We start from the raw sequence: 19720 nt of genomic DNA on the forward strand, positions 1-19720 counted from the left end.
GCTTTGCTTTCACCATTTGTCCTAGGGTTCTATCCATCTGGTTTTTTTACTTTTAAAAAAATTTTTTTTCTTAATAATTATTTTTTATTTTAATAACTATCTTATTTTATCTTATTTTCTTTTATCCTCTTTCTTTCTTTCTACTTTTTCTCCCTCTTATTCTGAGCCATGTGGATGAAAGGCTCTTGGTGCTGCAGCCAGGAGTCAGTGCTGTGCCTCTGTGGGGGGCGAGCCAACTTCAGGACACTGGTCCACAAGAGACCTCCCAGCTCCACGTAATATCAAACGGCGAAAATCTCCCAGAGATCTCCATCTCAACACCAACACCCAGCTTCACTCAACAACCAGCAAGCTACAGTGCTGGACCCCCTATGCCAAACAACTAGCAAGACAGGAACACAACCCCACCCATTAGCAGAGAGGCTGCCTAAAATCATAATAAGTCCACAGACACCCCAAAACACACTACCAGACGTGGACCTGCCCACCAGAAAGACAAGATCCAGCCTCATCCACCAGAACACAGGCACTAGTCCCCTCCACCAGGAAGCCTACACAACCCACTGAACCAGCTTTAGCCACTGGGGACAGACGCCAAAAACAATGGGAACTACGAACCTGCAGCCTGCAAAAAGGAGACCCCAAACACAGTTAGATAAGCAAAATGAGAAGACAGAAAAACACACAGCAGATGAAAGAGCAAGATAAAAACCCACCAGACCTAACAAATGAAGAGGAAATAGGCAGTCTACCTGAAAAAGAATTCAGAATAATGACAGTAAAGATGATCCAAAATCTTGGAAATAGAATAGAGAAAATGCAAGAAACATTTAACAAGGACCTAAAAGAACTAAAGATGAAACCAACAGTGAACAACACAATAAATGAAATTAAAAATACTCTAGAAAGGATCAATAGCAGAATAACTGAGGCAGAAGAACGGATAAGTGACCTGGAAGATAAAATAGTGGAAATAACTAATGCAGAGCAGAATAAAGAAAAAAGAATGAAAAGAACCGAGGACAGTCTCAGAGACCTCTGGGACAACATCAAACACACCAACATTCGAATTATAGGGGTTCCAGAAGAAGAAGAGAAAAAGAAAGGGACTGAGAAAATATTTGAAGAGATTATAGTTAACTTCCCTAATATGGGAAAGGAAATAGTTAATCAAGTCCAGGAAGCACAGAGAGTCCCATACAGGATAAATCCAAGGAGCAATAACAAGAAAAAATAAATAAAAACAAACATAAGAGCATGGTAGAAAGACATGGATAAAAATCACACAAATCAAAATAGAAAAAAATTGACGATTAATGAGGTGATGCTAGATTTGAAAGACAATGTAAGCTTAATATATTTATAATAATGATATTGATTAAGAAAACTGAACTGGTAGTCCAGAACCAATATTCAAAGTCTTATGGGAGAAAATTTTTCTGAAATGAACAAAAACTTGAATCTATCAAATCTCACCTTGTTCTAGAACAAACTGATACATACAAAATTAATCAACTGATGATAATGCTAGTGTATTTACAGTCTTTTAAGGATTTAAAAAAAATAAGTCAGATATGAGCATCCAGGAAGAAAAAGCAATTCATTCAATAAGAAGTTTTAAGAAAAGTTCAGCCAGCCTCAGACTTTACCACAGTAACTATCAACACCAAATGGAGGTTCCAAAATTCTGGGGGAAGCTAAGATAACCTTCAAGTATAAAAGCAATAAACTCTCAAGATTGTAAGAAGACTTATAAGGCTTTCCTCAAATCTACCGGATGATTGAATTCAACTAACCAAGAAGTAAATCAAGATAATTCAGAAACGGTAAAAGAATTGGCAGTGAGCTTTGAACGGATAGAATAAAGGACTAAAAATAGTGATTACTAAAATGTATGTAAATGTTTTAAACTTTGACAAAATAAATAATAGTAAGATACCAACAATGTCAGAACTTGGTAAGAAGAGAAGAAGAAAGCAGAAGTTGCTGTTTTCCTTATCTTTTATAACAGGAGTCAATGGACACTGCCAAAAGTTGAAATACCACTTTAAAAAATAGAAAATATCAACCTTTTACTTTTTTTCTATACTTAGAGGGATCTTTTAGAAACTGAAATACATTGTTGTGAATAAATATCTATGTAAAATTCATTTATTCCTTCCATTTTATCTATTTCTTTTTTCTCTTAGAACATAAAATAAACATATATAAAAAACATGATTCTGCTTTGTAAATTTTATTCTGTGCCTAATTGGCATATCTGTAGACAAAAATATCAGGCTTGATGTTTAACAGGTGCTAACAAATGTCAATTCTGGATGGTATGATTGAGGTAACTTTAAATAATGCTTGAGTTTTATCTTTTTTTTTTTTTTTTCCAGCCATGCCATGTGGTTTACAGGATCTTAGTTCCCCCAACCAGGGATTGAACCCAGGCCCACAGCAGTACGATAAAAATTTATCATTGGGGCTTCCCTGGTGGCGCAGTGGTTGAGAGTCCACCTGCCGATGCAGGGGACACGGGTTCGTGCCCCGGTCCGGGAGGATCCCACATGCCGCGGAGCGGCTGGGCCCGTAAGCCATGGCCGCTGAGCCTGCGCATCCGGAGCCTGTGCTCCGCAACGGGAGAGGCCACAGCAGTGAGAGGCCCGCATACCGAAAAAAAAAAAAAAAAAAAATTTATCATTGTACAATATTTTTCTGTCATGTATTTTTATCAGCTATAAATTATTATTGTAAACTATTCTAATGCTTTTTTCAAGAATGTTTCTAAAATTTGCATTCACTTTTTATCTAGGCAATATGATCATACAGTGATTTTAATGTATTTTTCTATATCTGTTAAAGATTGTGAATCTTTTTATATCATGAATTATAATTTTTTAACTTATTAATTGTGCTTCATCCCTCAGTAGGCTGATTTAATGTTCCCCAGAATGGTATAGGGTGTTATATTGTATGGTAAAATAAAGAAAAGAGATACGTATGTGTATGTAACATCTAATACATAGAAGAATTCCAAGTGCAAAGAAACCACAGCTCACATACAAGAAACGGAAACCAAAGAAAATAGTATAAAATGTAGAGAATATCAAAGAAGCTGAAAATTGACAAAATACATCGAATGTAACAATTTTAAATGGGTCTCCAAAATGGGTTGAAAAATCCAATCAGATTTTTTATAAGAAATACACCCAAAATAAAGTTACAGGTTAAAAAAGCATAGACAATAGCATGCCAATAATTAATAACAAAGTGAACTCAAAGCAAACAAAACAAAACAAAGAAGCAAGAAAACATTAAATGAAAGCACAAGAAAAGGTCACTTTATACTGGCAACATTTTTTAAACTTACCAAAAAAATAAATAACTATCATAAACATAAGTTGAATAATTAGAACTAGAATATATAAATCAAAAATACTTAGATATTCAACAAAAAATTGACAGAAAAATATAGTAATGAAAGACAAACATTCCACTGCTGATTAATAGATTAACAGAGGAAAATATCAATAACAATGCACAAGCTCTGAAAGTCATAATTTATGCTCTACCCTACTTCCAAGAATATTTACAAATATTATGGGGAGTATTAAGCCACAAAGGAAACCCTTAAAAATATAACATAGCAGAAAGTGTATATATAGGCCGACATTCTCTTTCTACAAAGCACAAAGGAAAAAAAAAGACAAATTAACAGCAAACGTTAAACTAAAAAGAAAGAAAAAGTCACTTTGAAATTTAAGAACTCTCCTAATAAATATGTCTTCAAAGAAACAATATCCTTCCATCTATGAGTCTCAATTTTTTCATATTTAAAAAAAACTTTAAAGGCTCTTACGAGGTCTTTCTAGCCACCCCTCACCCTGACACACACAAACCACAATGATTTTCATGTATCTACCGAGCATATACCACATTTTCAGCTTTCTGACTGATTATTCAATGTGATATGCAAAAGTAGAACAGGTACTTACATTAAAACAGTGTATGATCAAATTGGGGAGTTAGAAAAAGCAAAGAACAGTCACCAACATACTATAAATATTATAGAAATTCAAAGAAGGAGATCAGGGTAGAGAGGGAAGGCTTATTTATGTGACTTGTTAGGACTCGAAGATGGAAGAAATCTGAAAATCCAGAGAAGAAATGGGGAGAACATTCTGGTCAAGAATACTATATCAATGAAGACTAAAGAATAAAATATTAAATACTGACAGTTATAAAAAGTTACTATAGTGAATATAGCCTAGGAAGAAAAACACCGTAGTCCTAGACCAAATTATTTATACTAAAAAATGAGCTGTAACAAGATTTTAAAGTACAATGGCTGTGGCTGCCAGCTAAAGTTTGGAAAGGCTCCCATCACTTTGAATGTCCATTCAAATAGACTTCTACTTTTAGGTATATTTCATATCTCTAGAGAGAATAACGTTACCGATAAACAATGATCTTTATTTGCCGTTTGGGAAACTAACTATAGCAGAGGTAAGATACTCCGCCAGGCTTCCATAGCTACTTTGTGCAATGAGAGGAAAACAGTAATAGCTAAGAATTTAAAGAACATTATCACATTTGGGATCTTCTGATTCTGTAAACTGTATATTTATTTCACATTCCTATAGTCTAACACACAAAAATTAAAATAATTAGACTAAAAAAATTCTAATCAAGAATGCCATTTACCCTGAAAAGAAAGAAGGAAACCCAGACAGATTTAAAACTGGTTTATAATAAACAAGGTAGAGAGGACTAGGACTGCCAACTAGGAGGGAGTGGGAGGAAATAAAGCATCGTAGTTTCTGAAGAAAAGGCTGCTATTAAGTATAATTGCACCAACTTGATCCAAATCCAATATTCCTTATTCATTGAAAAGAAACATATTAAAATAGCAGCAATTTCCTTTACAAATAAACACATGCAGCCAAGGAAGCTTCTACCAAAAAAGTTTAACCCTAAAGGTAATAAAAAGCAGGAGTGACATTATTTCAGTGCTCTAACTTCAAATATTAACTTCTAAATACAAATATGCTATAGTTAAGTCAGTAATAAATTTTTTTGATTCTACTAAAAGTTACAATGAAATTCCTTCAAACACTCTAATCCTATATTTTTATGTTAAAGTGCATAAAAATAAGAAAAATCTTCCAATGAATAATTAGAAATTATTGCTATATGTTAACCGTGGAAATCATTAATGGTAATATTTGCACTTATTTATAATTATGATCTTTATGAGAAATAGGAAGTTTCACTTACAAGTACCTAAATTTAGGTGTGTCAGGCTAATTTTGAATATAAGCATCTTGCTGCACACTATATAGAAATTTGACTTTTTATTCAAGGTACTTTCAGTTACTATTTGTCCCTTGACTTGTAAGTTGCATCTGGACCAGAAACTATAAATTAACCATAAGTATCTTCTGGCAAGCCATATCTCTGAGCTTCTCTATGAGTATGGTGACTCTTAAAATAGACATATCCCTTGTAAATAATATATCTGTAATATAAGTATTTCAACTAAATGATCTCAATAAGTTCCATCTGTCTATCACTCTCCCATGCCCCACATACATACAAAAACCACAATGACTTTTTAGTATTTAAAGATACTGGCTCCTGAGGGGCATGAAGACTCTAAGCCATGATGGGCTGCATACCCACCAGTGTGAATCTGTCTTCTTGCACCTAAGCTGTCACTTGGGGGGCCAAAGAGAACAGCTCTTGGATGGATATATGGACTGCTGCAAGAATTACTCTCCCAAAAGAGAATTACTTGACGTTGCCCTGCTGGCAAGATATTTTTCCTGGTCTAAATCCTTATAAGTAAATCTGATATAAAATGTCTGGTGAGTCTGAGTGTTTGGTTGAACTTAAAAGACCATCTGGTGGACTTTGCAAAAGCTAACTCAAAATTTAAAATTTTTCTTCAGATACAAAGTAACTGTAATTTGTGTTAAGTGCCCAGCAACTATAATTATAGTATTGTAATTATAGTATTTTCTCATAAATATGAAAAGCAATTTCTTTTTAAAATATTCATTGTTTTCATTTTTCCAACATCTAAGCTTCAGATTAACCATTAATGCAAATATGAATGCCTTTCATTGAGCCTCAACAATAATATTCCACATTCAACCTCTTAAATTGGGGGGATTAGCCACATTGATCAGATGCTATAGGCATCACTGAAGAATTCTACATACGGTTTTTAAATGTTCAATAAAATGATCTAAATAAGCAGAATTGAATAGATCTGGGGATACATGAAGCTTTATAGAAAGTTGTTTTTCTATACATTTATTGAGATTTTCAATTCCTAAACATAATCTGAGATGCTAAAGAGTTTGTCAAGATCTTGCCTCATATACTGACAAACTAGAAAAATACAGTTAGATATCTATTTCTCTCATTTTTGATAAATTTTGTAAAGTTAAAGTTAACACACGAATTTTGTCTTTCATTTAAATGCAAAAAGGCTCTATTTAAAATCTAAACTGTCCTGAACACATAATCATTAGCAATTCTGCACCGTTTGACATAATAAGTTCTGAAACAAATTTTGAAGTGTAACATTCTCACAGTCAACAATAAGTGATATCTAAATGGGATCCATTAAGTGCTTGAAGAAATCCTTTTCTATTTTAAAGAAAATAATCTATCAGGTAAACTATTTTCTTGAAATCTTGAATTTATAAAGAATATCTTGTTAGAGATTCTAGATAAAAATGATTAAAGGTGCTAATTAAGGGTTTTTTATATCCTTCTTTACCAATAAAATTTATATTTTAAATTATCTCCATTGCAGACACTCAATGTCACTTGTCATTTTTTAATAAAATCATTTGCCATAAAACTTCTAGTGAATTCCTTAAGATACTCTTTTAAAAAAACTGTTAAATTAAACCACTTACTGTAAACAGCCCACTCTTACTGCTACAGGAATGTGGGGAAGTTGAGTGGCCCACTTCAATGTCACGTCCTGATAAACATGCAACATGTTATTATGGTTTCCAATCAAAGTATTTATTGTTCCTTCAGAAACTATGGGTTGAAGACAGAAAAAGAGGATAATAAGAAAACAATCATTTCCAACAGTATATTATATCCCTTTTAGAGGACTTATGATAGAAATTAATCCTAATGTCTTGACTTAATACATAAAGATTTTAGTAATAAAACATTATTTTTCAACTACAAGCTACCGATATCAAAAAGAAAAAAATCATTTTATAAGTATATAAAAACTACATATATAACTATAAAAACTGTAACCAGATAGTGGCCAACATTTTTGTATTTTATCTAGAAAGCATGAACTTGATTAATATTTAACACATTTAAGCTAATATTTACTAGACATTCACTACAGACAAATAATTCTATTAGGCATTACCATGCTCCATTCTGCTTGTAAAAGAGTCTGATGTTCTCTTAGAAGCATCTTGAACAGCCACATCTTGGAAAGCATTAATGCATACCTGAGGCCAATTCTACAAGTCATTTTGTATGAAGTAAAATAACTGACAAAACCAAATGTGTGCTTTATATCACACTTCTCTTCAAACTTTAAAAGTTAAAATTTCCATTACATGTGCTGTATAAAACTATTTTCCTAAATGTTTAAAATATATGTGAGTGATTTGAGCTTTCTTTGGTGTATAAAATATAGTCATGACATATGGAAGAGATACAAGAAAATCTTTCTACACACCTGAGCAATATGGGAGAAAACAACTTGGGCTACAATCAAGTTTCTTCATAAATCGAATTTGTCCATTATCCTTAAGGCAAAAAAAGTTTCTCTCACCAAGAACAAAAACAGAAGATGCTGACTGATTGAAAGAAACAATACATATATCAAGGGCTTGCTCTCCAATATTTAGAGTCCAATCCACCTGCAAAGGAAAACTTATGATCAATTTAGTTGCTAAAAACAGAACATTTTAGTCACTGTCATATCAATACAATTAAGAAATGCTTTACAACAACGCAGGCATAAAGATTGGCTAACCTTGGGCTTCCTTGATGGTGCAGTGGTTAAGAATCTGCCTGCCAATGCAGAGGACACAGGTTCAAGTCCTGGTCCAGGAAGATCCCACACGCCATGAAGCAACTAAGCCCGTGCACCACAACTACTGAGCCTGCGCTCTAGAGCCCATGAGCCACGACTACTGAACCCGTGTACCACAAATGCTGAAGCCCACGTGCCTAGAGCCTGTGCTCCTCAACAAAACAAGCCACCACAATGAGAAGCCTGCGCACGTCAACGAAGAGTAGCCCCCACTCACCACAACTACAAAAAGCCCGCATGCAGCAACAAAGACACAACAAAGCCAAAAATAAATAAACAAAATAAATAATTTTTTTAAAAAATTAAAAAAAAAAAGATTGGCTAACCTTCATTCACTTTTTTTTTCCTATGACCTTATTTCTGATATTTTGTAGACTCTAATAGTTTTTGCCCCATCTTTTACCAAATGATATTAGCTATTCAGTGGTTCAAAAACACTCAGATAAGTTTAATCAAGGAGGTGAAGATCTGTGCATCAAAAACTATAAAACATTGGTGAAAGAAATTGAAGAGCACAGATAAATGGAAAGATATTCCATGTTCATGGATTAGAAGAATTAATATTATTAAAATGTCCCTACTACCCAAGGTGATCTACAGATTCAAATCCCTATCAAAATTCCAATGACATTTTTCACAGAAATAGAAAAAAATGTAAATTCATATGAACCCACAAGACTCCAAATAGCCAAAGCAATCTTGAGCAAAAAGAACAAAGCTGGAAGCATCATACTATCTGATTTCAAAATATACTACAAAACTACAGCATGGAACTGGCATAAAAAACAAACATCTAGACCAGTGGAACAGAATAGGGAGCCAAGAAATAAAACTCTGCATTTACAGTCAACTCATCTTTGACAAAGGTACCAAGAACACACAATGCAAGATAGTACAGTCTCTTCAAAAAATGGTGTTGGGAAAACTTGATATCCACATGCAGAGAAATGAAAATGAACCCCTATCTCATACCATACACAAAAATCAATTCAAAATGGCTTAAAGACTCAAACGTAAGAACTGAAACTGCAAAATTATTGGAAGAAAACATAGGGAAAAGCTCAATGATTTTTTTGGATATGACCTCAAAAGCACAGGCAACAGTATGAAAATAGACAAAAGGGATTTCATCAAACTAAAAAGCTTCTGCAGGGAAAAAAAAAAAAAAAGGTCATTATGGGATGATATGAAATCATGTGTGTGAAACTTTTGAAAATTGTAAAGCATTATAGAATTTAAAGTCTTTTATTCAATAAAAAAAATATTTTTAAAGCTCTGCACAGCAAAGGAAACAATCAATTGTGTGAAGAGTCAATCTATGAAATGGAAAAAAATATATCCATATAGCCAGTAAGGAGTTAATATACAAAAATATATAAGAAACTCAGACAGCTCAATAGCAAGAAAACAAATATCTGATTTTAAAATGGGCAAAAGACCTAAATAGACATTTCTCAAAATAAGACATACAAATGGCCAACAGGTATATTAAAAAATGCTCACCACCACTAATCATCAGGGAAATGCAATGTGAGATGGAATGCACAAAATTATGTGGATAAAGAGGAAGTAAGATTGCCCTCAAAGTTAGGCTTTGAGGCAAGAATCAACAAATAAAAGTTCAAAGAAGAGATATGAAAAGTCACATTAAGGATAGGTAGATATATAGATAGATAGATAGATAGATAGATAGATAGACAGACAGATAGATAGATGGACTTCCCTGGTGGTGCAGTGGTTAAGAATCCGCCTGCCAATGCATGGGACACGGTTTTGATCCATGGTCCGGGAAGATCCCACATGCTGCAGAGCAACTAAGCCCACACACCACAACTACTGAGCCTGTGTGCTGCAACTACTGAAGCCCGCGTGCTCTAGGGCCCACGTGCCGCAACTACTGAGCCCTCATGCTGCAACTACTGAAGCCTGCGCACCTAGAGCCCATGCTGCACAGCAAGAGAAGCCACTGAAATGAGAAGCCCGCGCACCACAACAAAGAGTAGCCCCCCACTTGCCACAACTAGAGAAAGCCCACATGCAGCAACGAAGACCCAAAGCAGCCAAAAAATAAAATTTTTTTATATATATAAATTTCATGCCATCCAGAAATGATTTAGGTATTAATCTGTCTACTTTAGGATTAAAATATCTGAAGAAGGTATGAAATCCAAATGGGGCTAGCCAGAGAGGCAAATATAATCAGTGTGTATATAAGAACAATCTGGAATAGGGAGACAGCATAGTGAATATAGGTAGATGCATCAGATTATCTTCATCTAAATTCAGATTCAACACCAAGAAATCATTCAATTGCCACTTAGTTCAAGTGTAGTTTACCTATATGAAAAGATTCTACTGGACACAAGACATGAACATCAGTCCTAAGGCAGTTAATATTTCTCATTACAATATAATAGGCTAGCATTCTAGCATTACTTTTCAGTGCTTGTAACTCAGGCCGATGTGTCCCTGACTCTGAGAGATGACGATTCATTCAGAGTGGATAGGCAAAGTTTCTGAGGCCACAGGCCAAGATCCTGCCACTAAATACTTTCAGTTCACTAGGTACTGAGTGCCACTCTTTGTAACCTGTCCTTAGGGAAATATACCACATTCTAAATTAATGAGTCTCAAAATGCACAGAAGTTTACTAAGAACAATCATTTAAAATTTCTTCCATTTCCAGCCGTCATAGAGTAATAGGAAAAAAATCTACCATCCATCTGAAACAACCACAACACAGACAAAATGTATGAAACAACCATTTGCAAGGCACTGGATATCAGAAAACAAAGGACAGCAATCCGCTTAAAAACAGAAAATAAATGAGGTGAATGATAAAATTGCTCCTGCCATGAGAGAGTTTTCAGGCCATGGCACAGGGAGAAACAACCCAGGCAAAGCCCAACAGACTCCCTGAGTTGAGGAGATGTATGATAAGAGTTCAGAAAAACCAAGGCAGCTAGAGTGCATAAGACAGCATGACAAAGAAAGAGGGCAGCACAGGGACAGAACTCTGAGATCTGTAAAGAATCCTCTCCAGTATTCAGCTGAGTACTTATCAGCACATTCATGTAGAAAACTACTCAAAGCCAGGGAAAGAACCACTCAAAAGGATTAGCGGTAACAGTGCCCAGCATTCACAAAGGGCCTGGAATACTGCCAGTGCCTGCCAGCCAGACTGGAACACCTCATAATTCAAAGGGAGGTGGATAGAGCACTCAAAGGGTATTACCTCAGGAGTAGGGAATAAGTAGCCCCAGAATGAGCACTGCTCTGGTCCCACCTAACAAGACTTAAAAGCAAGAGCCAAAAAGATCAAACTGTTTCCAACTAACTTAACTGTCTCCCAGGCCTAAGCTCAAGAAGATTTATAGAAACACAAAAATATCTAGCACCCAACAAAGTAAAATTGACTATATCCTGGCATCTAATAAAAAATTACCAAGCATGCAAAGAAAAAGGAAAATGTGATCCATGATGTGGAGATAAATAAATAAACTGAAATTCACTCAAAATTGATACAGACTCTTTTTTGTGGCGCCTCAGAGGCGGTCGGCCACTTCAGAATGAAGCTGAACATCTCTTTCCCAGCCACTGGCTGCCAGAAACTCATTGAAGTGGACGATGAATGAAAACTTCATACCTTTTATGAGAAGCGTATGGCCACAGAAGTTGCTGCTGACGCTCCGGGAGAAGAATGGAAGGGTTACATGGTCCGAATCAGTGGTGGAAACGACAAACAGGGTTTCCCCGTGAAACAGGGTGTTTTGACCCATGGCCAAGTCCACCTGCTACTGAGTAAGGGGCATTCTTGTTACAGACCAAGGAGGACTGGAGAAAGAAAGGGCAAATCTGCATGGGGTTGCATTGTAGATGCCAATCTGAGAGTTCTCAATTTGGTCATCGATAAAAAAGGGGAGAAGGATATTCCTGGACTCACTGATACTACTGTGCCTCATCGCCTGGGGCTCCAAAGAGCTAGCAGAATCCGCAAACTTTTCAATCTCTCTAAAGAAGATGATGTCCACCAATATGTTGTGAGAAAGCACCTAAACAAAGAAGGTAAGAAACCTAGGACCAAAGCACCCAAGATTCAGCATCTTGTTACTCCACGTGTTCTGCAAGACAAACATCGGTGTATTGCTCTGAAGAAACAGTGTACTATGAAAAATAAGGAAGAGGCTGCAGAATATGCTAAACTTTGGGCCAGGAGGATGAAGGAGGCCAAAGAAAAACGCCAGGAACAGATTGCCAAGAGTTGGAGGCTGTCCTCTCTGAAAGCTTCTACTTCTAAGTCTGAGTCCAGTCAAAAATGAGATGTTCTAAGAGTAACAAATAAATAAGATCAGACATAAAAAAAAAAGATATAGATGTTAGAATTAGAAAACAAGGACATTAAAACAATTATTATAACTATATTCTTTATCTTTAAAAAGTTAAGTAGATACATGGAAGATATTTTTTAAATCACCCGAAGTGAACTTGTAGAGATAGAAGCTCTACCAGATGGGAATTAATACCAGATTAGACACTGTAGAAAGAATATTAGTGACCTTGAAAACATAGCAGTAGAAATTATCCAAAATGAAATAGAAAAAAGAATTTTTGAAAAGAAAAAGAAAATCTGTGACCTGTAGGGTAACTTCAAGTACCCTAAATGTATGTGTAATTGAGAGGACAGGAGAAAAGATGGAGAACAGAAAAATATATATGAAGAATTAATAGCTAAAAATTTTCTAAATTTCATATAAATTCACTGATATACGAAGTTCAACAAATCTTAAGCATCGAAAAAGTAATGAAAGAAAGGAAAACTACACAAAACACATCATAATCTAATTGCTCAAAACAAGTGATAAGAGAAAATCTGAAAAACATCCAGAGAAAAAAGACATTATATACAAAGGGACAAAGATAAGATGAAAGATTTCTCATGGGAACAATGCAAGCTAGAAGACAGAGGAGACCTCTGCTCTTGGAGAAGGAAATCAAGATGGCAGAGTCACAGGATGTAGAACTCACCTCTGGCATCAAACACAGCAAAAATACATCCATATGTGGAACAATTCTCACCAAAAATTAACTGGAAACTGGCAGAAAGACTCCTGTACAACCAAGGCTGGAAAAGAGATCCACACATAATCAGGTAGAAAGAGAAGAGAAGCGATCAGGTCAGGACCTGTGTGAGGGACGGGGCTCAGAGGAAAAGTGAGACTTCACAGGCAGAGATCCTCCCTGGGAAGTGAGCAATTTGAACTACATGTTGGGCACCCTAGCTCTGGGGTCCTGCACAGAGAAGACAAACCCCCTTGGCTGGTTGGAGGGCAGGTGGGACTAATAGGAAGGCTGGGGGAATCCCAGATCCAGCTCGGAAGGAGTGCACACATGCTTGTTCACTCCCAAAACAGGGCAGAACGTGCAGATCGAAACTTCATGGGTGGCTGACTGGTTTCCTGCAACCGCCTCGTGAGTGCCCCAGCCTGAGCAGACTGAATGCTCCAGCCCTGCTTACTTCACATTGCAGCTCCACACTGTAGTGAAGGCTGCCATGACTGAGGAAAGAGCTCAGCAGTGAAACACAGAGGCAGCTAAGACCAAAAGCACTGTCTAACCAGGGAGGGGGCAGCACAGGCAGCACATCAGAAGAAGCCTAACCTCTGTCTATGGCTGGACCACCACAGCCTACACCCATTCAAATACCAAGAGCCTGCACAGGCACTCCTACTCCAGCACTGCTCCCCTCTGCGACAACGGTGCCAGTGCTGAAAATGGGGAGGGCTCACACTTAAAGGGAACAGAGCCAGAAAGACTCCACCCTCAGGGCTTCTGCTCCAGCAACTTGGGATCTTACCCCACCTTTGATAGGGTAGTGATGGCCACTGAAGAGAGGGGAATCCTTGGCTCATACCTGGCTCTGTCCTTAGCCCTTCCTTCTCCAGCCGACTTCCTACCAAGGTGATAGCTGCCAGCACACCCTGAGGAAAGATGTGATTTATGTTCACATCAAATCCAGCTCTCCCATCAAAACCACTGGGCACATACAAACTATACAAGGATGCTCCCACATAAGGACACTGAATTAGATAACTGTTTCACCTAATTTCATAGAAAGAGAGAAAGTTAAGCAAAATGAGAAGACAGAGGAATTGGTCTCAATAGAAAGAGCAAGAGAAAACACCTAAAAAAACAGAAAAATGGGGCTTCCCTGGTGGTGCAGTGGTTGAGAGTCTGCCTGCCGATGCAGGGGACACGGGTTCGCGCCCCGGTCTGGGAAGATCCCACGTGCCGCGGAGCGGCTAGGCCCGTGAGCCATGACCGCTGAGCCTGCGCGTCCGGAGCCTGTGCTCCACAACGGGAGAGGCCACAACAGTGAGAGGCCCGTGTACCACAAAAAAAATTAAAAATAAACAATTCACCAGATAAAGAATTCAAAGCATTAGTAATAAGACTACTAATTGAATTAGAGAAAAGAATAGATGAACAAAGTGAGAATTTTAACAAGAAACTGCAAAAATAAAAACAAATTTAAAAAATGAGAACAGTTTAAGAGATAACATCAAATGTACCAACATTCGCAGGAGCCCCAGAAGGAGAAGAGAGAGAGAGAAAGGGGTTGAAAATGTATTGGATGAAATTACGGCTGAAAACTTCCCAAACCTAAAGAAGGAAATGGATATACAGATACAGGAAACACAGAGGGTCCCAAAGAAGATGAATCCAAACAGATCCACAGCAAGACATATCATAATTAAACTGGCAAAAATTAAAGATAAAGGCAGAGTTCTAGGGGCAGCAAGAGAAAACCAAAGAGTTATACACAAGGGAACCTCCATAAGACTACTAGCTGATTTTTCTGCAGAAACTTTGCAGGACAGAAGGAAGTGGCATGATATACTCCAAGTGCTGAAAGGGGGAAAACCTGCAACCTAGGATACTCCACCAAGCAAGATTATCAGTTATAATTGAAAGAGAGATAAAGAGCTTCTCAGACAAGCAAAAATTAAAAGCATTCATCAATCAATACTAAATCTACCCTAAAAGAAATGCTAGAACATCTTCTCTAAGTGGGAAAGAAGTAAAAATCTACAGGAAAGGGAAAATCCCACTAAGAAAGACAAATATTTAGTAAGGACTGAGGATCAACCACTTAAATAAGCTACTATGAAGATTAAAAGACAAAAAAATTATAAAAGCAACTATAACTATAATAAACAGTTAAGGGATAAACATGAAGGCGTAAAATATAACATCAAAAACACAAAATATGGGGGGAGGGGAATAAAAAATGTATATCTTTAGAATGTGTTTGAACTTAAATGACCACCAGTTTAAAACAAGTAGATACAGTTGTAGGTCAACATATATGAAACCCATGGTAACCACAAATCAAAAACCTACAACAGATACACAAAAATTAGAGAGAAAGGAACACAAGCATACCACTAAAGAAAATCATCAAACCATGGAGAAGAAACAAAAAGAAGAAGAAATTAACAGAGAAGAGCTACAAAAACAACTGGAAAACAAGTAATAAAATGGCAATAAGTACATACCTATCAATATTTTTTTTAAATATCAGTGGACTAAATGCTCCAATCAAAAGACATAGGGTGTAAATCAACTATACCTCAATAAAAAATATTTTTTAAGACATAGGGTGTCTGATTGGATTAAAAAAACAAGACCCATCTGTATGCTGCTTACAAGAGACTCACTTCAGAGCCAAAGACACACACAGACTAAAAGTGAGGAGATGGAGAAAGATATTTCATTCATGCAAACAGAAACGACAAGACAGCAAGGATAGCAACATTCATATCAGACAAAATGGACTTTAAAACAAAGCCTATAACAAAAGACAAAGAAGTGCATTATATCATTATAATATCATAATAATATAATACATGATATCATATAATAATATCACTATATCATTATAAAAGGATCAATACAAGAAGAGGATATTACAATCATTAACATATATGCACCCAGTACAGGAGCACCTAAATATATAAAGCAAATAGTAACAGACATAAAGGGGAAAATTGACAAGAATACAATAATAGTAGAAGACTTTAAAACCCCACTTACATCAATGGACAGATCATCAAGACAGAAAATCAGTAACACAACAGTGGTCTTAAATGACACAATAAACCAGTTGGACTTAATAAATACCTACAGGGCATTCCATCCAAAACCAGCAGAATACACATTCTTTTCAAGTGTACATGGAACAGTCTCCAGAACACATCACATGCTGGGCCACAAAACAAGTATCAGCAAATTTAAGAGGATAGAAATTATACCAAGCATTTTTTCCAAACACAATAGTATGAAACTAGAAATCAATTACAGAAAGAAAAATGGGAAAAGCACAAACGTGGAAGTTAAACAACATACTACTAAAAAACCAATTGGTCAATGAGGAAATCAAAGAGGAAATCAGAAAATACCTCAAAACAAATGAAAATGGAAACACAACTTTCCAAAATCTATGCAATGCAGCAAAAGCCATTCTGAGAGGGAAGTTTATAGACAAAGGCCCACCTCAAGAAACAAGATAAATCTCAAATACACAACCTAACCTACCATCTAAAGTAATTAGAAATAGAAGAACAAACAAAGCCCAGAGTCAGCATAAGGAAGGAAACAATAAAGATCAGAGAGGAAATAAATAAAATAGAGACAAAAAATATAAGAGAGAAGATCAATGAAAGCAAGAGCTACTTTTTTGAAAAGATAAACAAAATTGATAAACCTTTAGCCAGGCTCACCAAGAAGAAAAGAGAGGACCCAAATAAACAAAATAAGAAATGAAAGAGGAGAAATAACAACCAATACCACAAGATACAAAAAATCGTAAGAGAATACTACAGCTATATGTCAACAAATTGGACAACCTAGAAGAAATGGACAAATTTCTAGAAACATACAACCTGACAAGATTGAATCAGGAAGAAATAGACAATCTGCATAAATGGATCGCTAGCAGTGAAATTGAATTTGCAATTTAAAAAAAATTTCCAGCAAACAAAAGTCCAAGACCAGACAGGTTCACAGGGGAATTCTACCAAAAATATAAAGAAGAATTTTACCTATCTTTCTCAAACTTTTCCAAGAAATTAAAGAGGACAGTAAACTCCCAAATCCATACTATGAGGCCACCTTTACCTTGATACCAAAACCAGACAAAAACACTACACAAAAGGAAAATTACAGGTTAATACTTTTAATGAATATAGATGCAAAAATCCTCAATGAAGTATTAGCAAACTGAATCCTACAACATATAAATAGAATCATACACCATGATCAAGTTGGATTTATTCCAGGGATGCAAGGATGGTTCAATATTTGCAAATCAATCAATGTGATACACCACATTAACAAAAGGAAAGATAAAAATCACATGATCCTCTCAATAGACACAGAAAAGGCATTTGACAAAATTCCACATCTACTCATGATAAAAACTCTCATCAAAGATAGAGCATAAAAGCATCAAAGAGAGAGCATATCTCAACATAATAAAGGCCATTTATGACAAACCCATAGCTAACATCATACTCAATGATGAAAACCCAAAAGCATTTCTGCTAAAATCAGGAACGAAACAAGGATGCCCACTCTCACACTTGTTTAACATAGTATTGGAAGCCCTAGCCACAGCAATCCAACAAGAAAAGAGATAAAATGTATCCAAATTGAAAGGGAAGAAGTAAAACTATCACTCTTTGCAGATGACATGGTATTTTATATATAGAAAACCCTAAAGTCTCCACCAAAAAACTATTGGAACTAATAAATGAATTCAGAAAGTTGCAGAATACAAGATCAATACAGACAGTCTGTTGTTTTCCTATAAATAATGAACTATCAGAAAGAGAAAGCAAGAAAACAATCTTGTTTAAAATCGCATAAAGAAGAATAAAATACCTAGGAATAAACCTAACCAAGGAGGTTAAAGACCTGTGCTCTAAAAACTATAAAACATCGATGAAGGAATTTGAAAATGATACAAAGAAATAGAAAGATATCCTATGTTCTTGGATTAGAAGAATTAATATTGTTAAAATGTCCATACTACTCAAAGCAATCTACAGATTTAATGTAATCCCTATTAAAATGCCCATGATATATTTCACAGAACTAGAACAAATAATCCTAAAATTTATATGGAACTACAAAAGACTCTGAATTGCCAAAGAAATCCTGAGAAAAAGAACAAAGCTGGAAGTAAGTCCCTGAGTTCAGACTACACTACAAAGCTGTTGTAATCAAAACAGCGTGGTACTGGCACAAAAACAGACACATAGATCAATGGAACAGAATAGAGAGCCCAGATATAAACCCACACACCTATGGTCAATTAATCTATGACAAAAGAGACAAGAATATACCATGGAGAAAAGACAGTCTCTTCAGTAAGTGGTGCTGGGAAAACTGAGCAGCTACATGTGAAAGAATGAGATTAGAACATTTTGCCACACCTTATAGAAAAATATACTCAGAGTGGATTAAAGACCAGAAACAATAAAATTCAAACAATTTTCTTCAAACTACTTTTTCAAGTTATCAAATGTCCACGTTTGTCTTTGAGCTAACTTTATCTTTGTAGACTGTGAACATTTTTTCATCTTTTACTTATATATTTCATCACATGCCTATTAGTAGCAACTTTTTTGCCTATTAAAGGAATTTTTAATTTTTCTATTTTTATTTTGTTAGTTTATAATCACTTCAGTTAAAAGTGACCACATCTGGATATCTGTCATTCTAGTGGTACAACTCTATAATCTGCTATATTATGACCATGACCAGGCATGTATCTCTATTGCTCAATAATAGGCAACTAAATTCTTTGATCATTGACATAACTTTAACACAGAAAAGAGAAATGGCTAAAATATATGTTTTTTAAATTTTTATTCCCAGGAATTCTTATTCTAAATGAACATCTATAATTAGATATAACATTACTAAAATTTTCATATATTTTTAAAAGGCCTTACAACTAGTCTTTTTCCAGAACCAAGTTTTTGCTGTTCAGTCTCTTGTCTTTTATCTGCATCCGTTGCAAAAGCAAGTACTTGGTATCTGTTTAAAAGATATGGAATAATTGTAAGTGACTTTATAGTTAAAAAGTGTAAATTATTTTAAACTTTAAAAACACATAATCTCGGTATAGCTAAAATTTTTAAATGCACATTATCTACAAACCTTACAAATAACCTTCCCCTTGATTTTAAAAATTGTAAAATTTAGTAATGAATTCATACTGAATGATACTGTGGCTTAAGACTATGTAAACCTGCAATGGTAAAGAAATTATAACCATATGTCCCAAAATTCAATGTTGGAAAAATAGCTCTGCCACATATCAAAGCATTTCCATTAGAAGTTTATGTGACAAAAACAATACGCAAGAAAGATCCAGCACCAAAACACAAAATAGAAAAAAATACAAATAATGCAAAGCAACCAGACGACTTGTTGCAAACCCCCAAAAAAAGTAGTAGTAGAAATAGTAGAAATTATTAATAGATAATTTATGGACCCCAGAACACCTGAGTTTAATTCCCAGCTAAAGCATTAACTAGTTGAGAAAAATTTTTTTAATTAATCACTCTGTCTTAT

The 19720-nt window shown here is 35.5% G+C and overlaps 1 protein-coding gene and 1 pseudogene across 5 annotated transcripts in view; one reads left to right on the forward strand and one right to left on the reverse strand.

Moving 5' to 3' along the window:
* The window catches only part of BBS9 (Bardet-Biedl syndrome 9), a 432087-nt gene that overhangs the window by 304927 nt on the left and 107440 nt on the right, over positions 1 to 19720 (reverse strand). For all 5 annotated transcript variants that reach the window (XM_049714453.1, XM_049714454.1, XM_049714452.1 and 2 more), the window contains 3 exons: positions 19096 to 19180; positions 7718 to 7901; positions 6918 to 7047 (listed from right to left, as the gene is read on the reverse strand). In XM_049714453.1, the coding sequence (XP_049570410.1) occupies positions 6918 to 7047; positions 7718 to 7901; positions 19096 to 19180 (399 nt within the window). The remainder of the gene's footprint in view (positions 1 to 6917; positions 7048 to 7717; positions 7902 to 19095; positions 19181 to 19720) is intronic.
* On the forward strand, positions 11632 to 12443 carry LOC101272751 (40S ribosomal protein S6-like; annotated as a pseudogene).

This window comes from Orcinus orca, chromosome 9, assembly GCF_937001465.1.
Source record: "Orcinus orca chromosome 9, mOrcOrc1.1, whole genome shotgun sequence".
NCBI classification, from domain to species: domain Eukaryota; kingdom Metazoa; phylum Chordata; class Mammalia; order Artiodactyla; family Delphinidae; genus Orcinus; species Orcinus orca.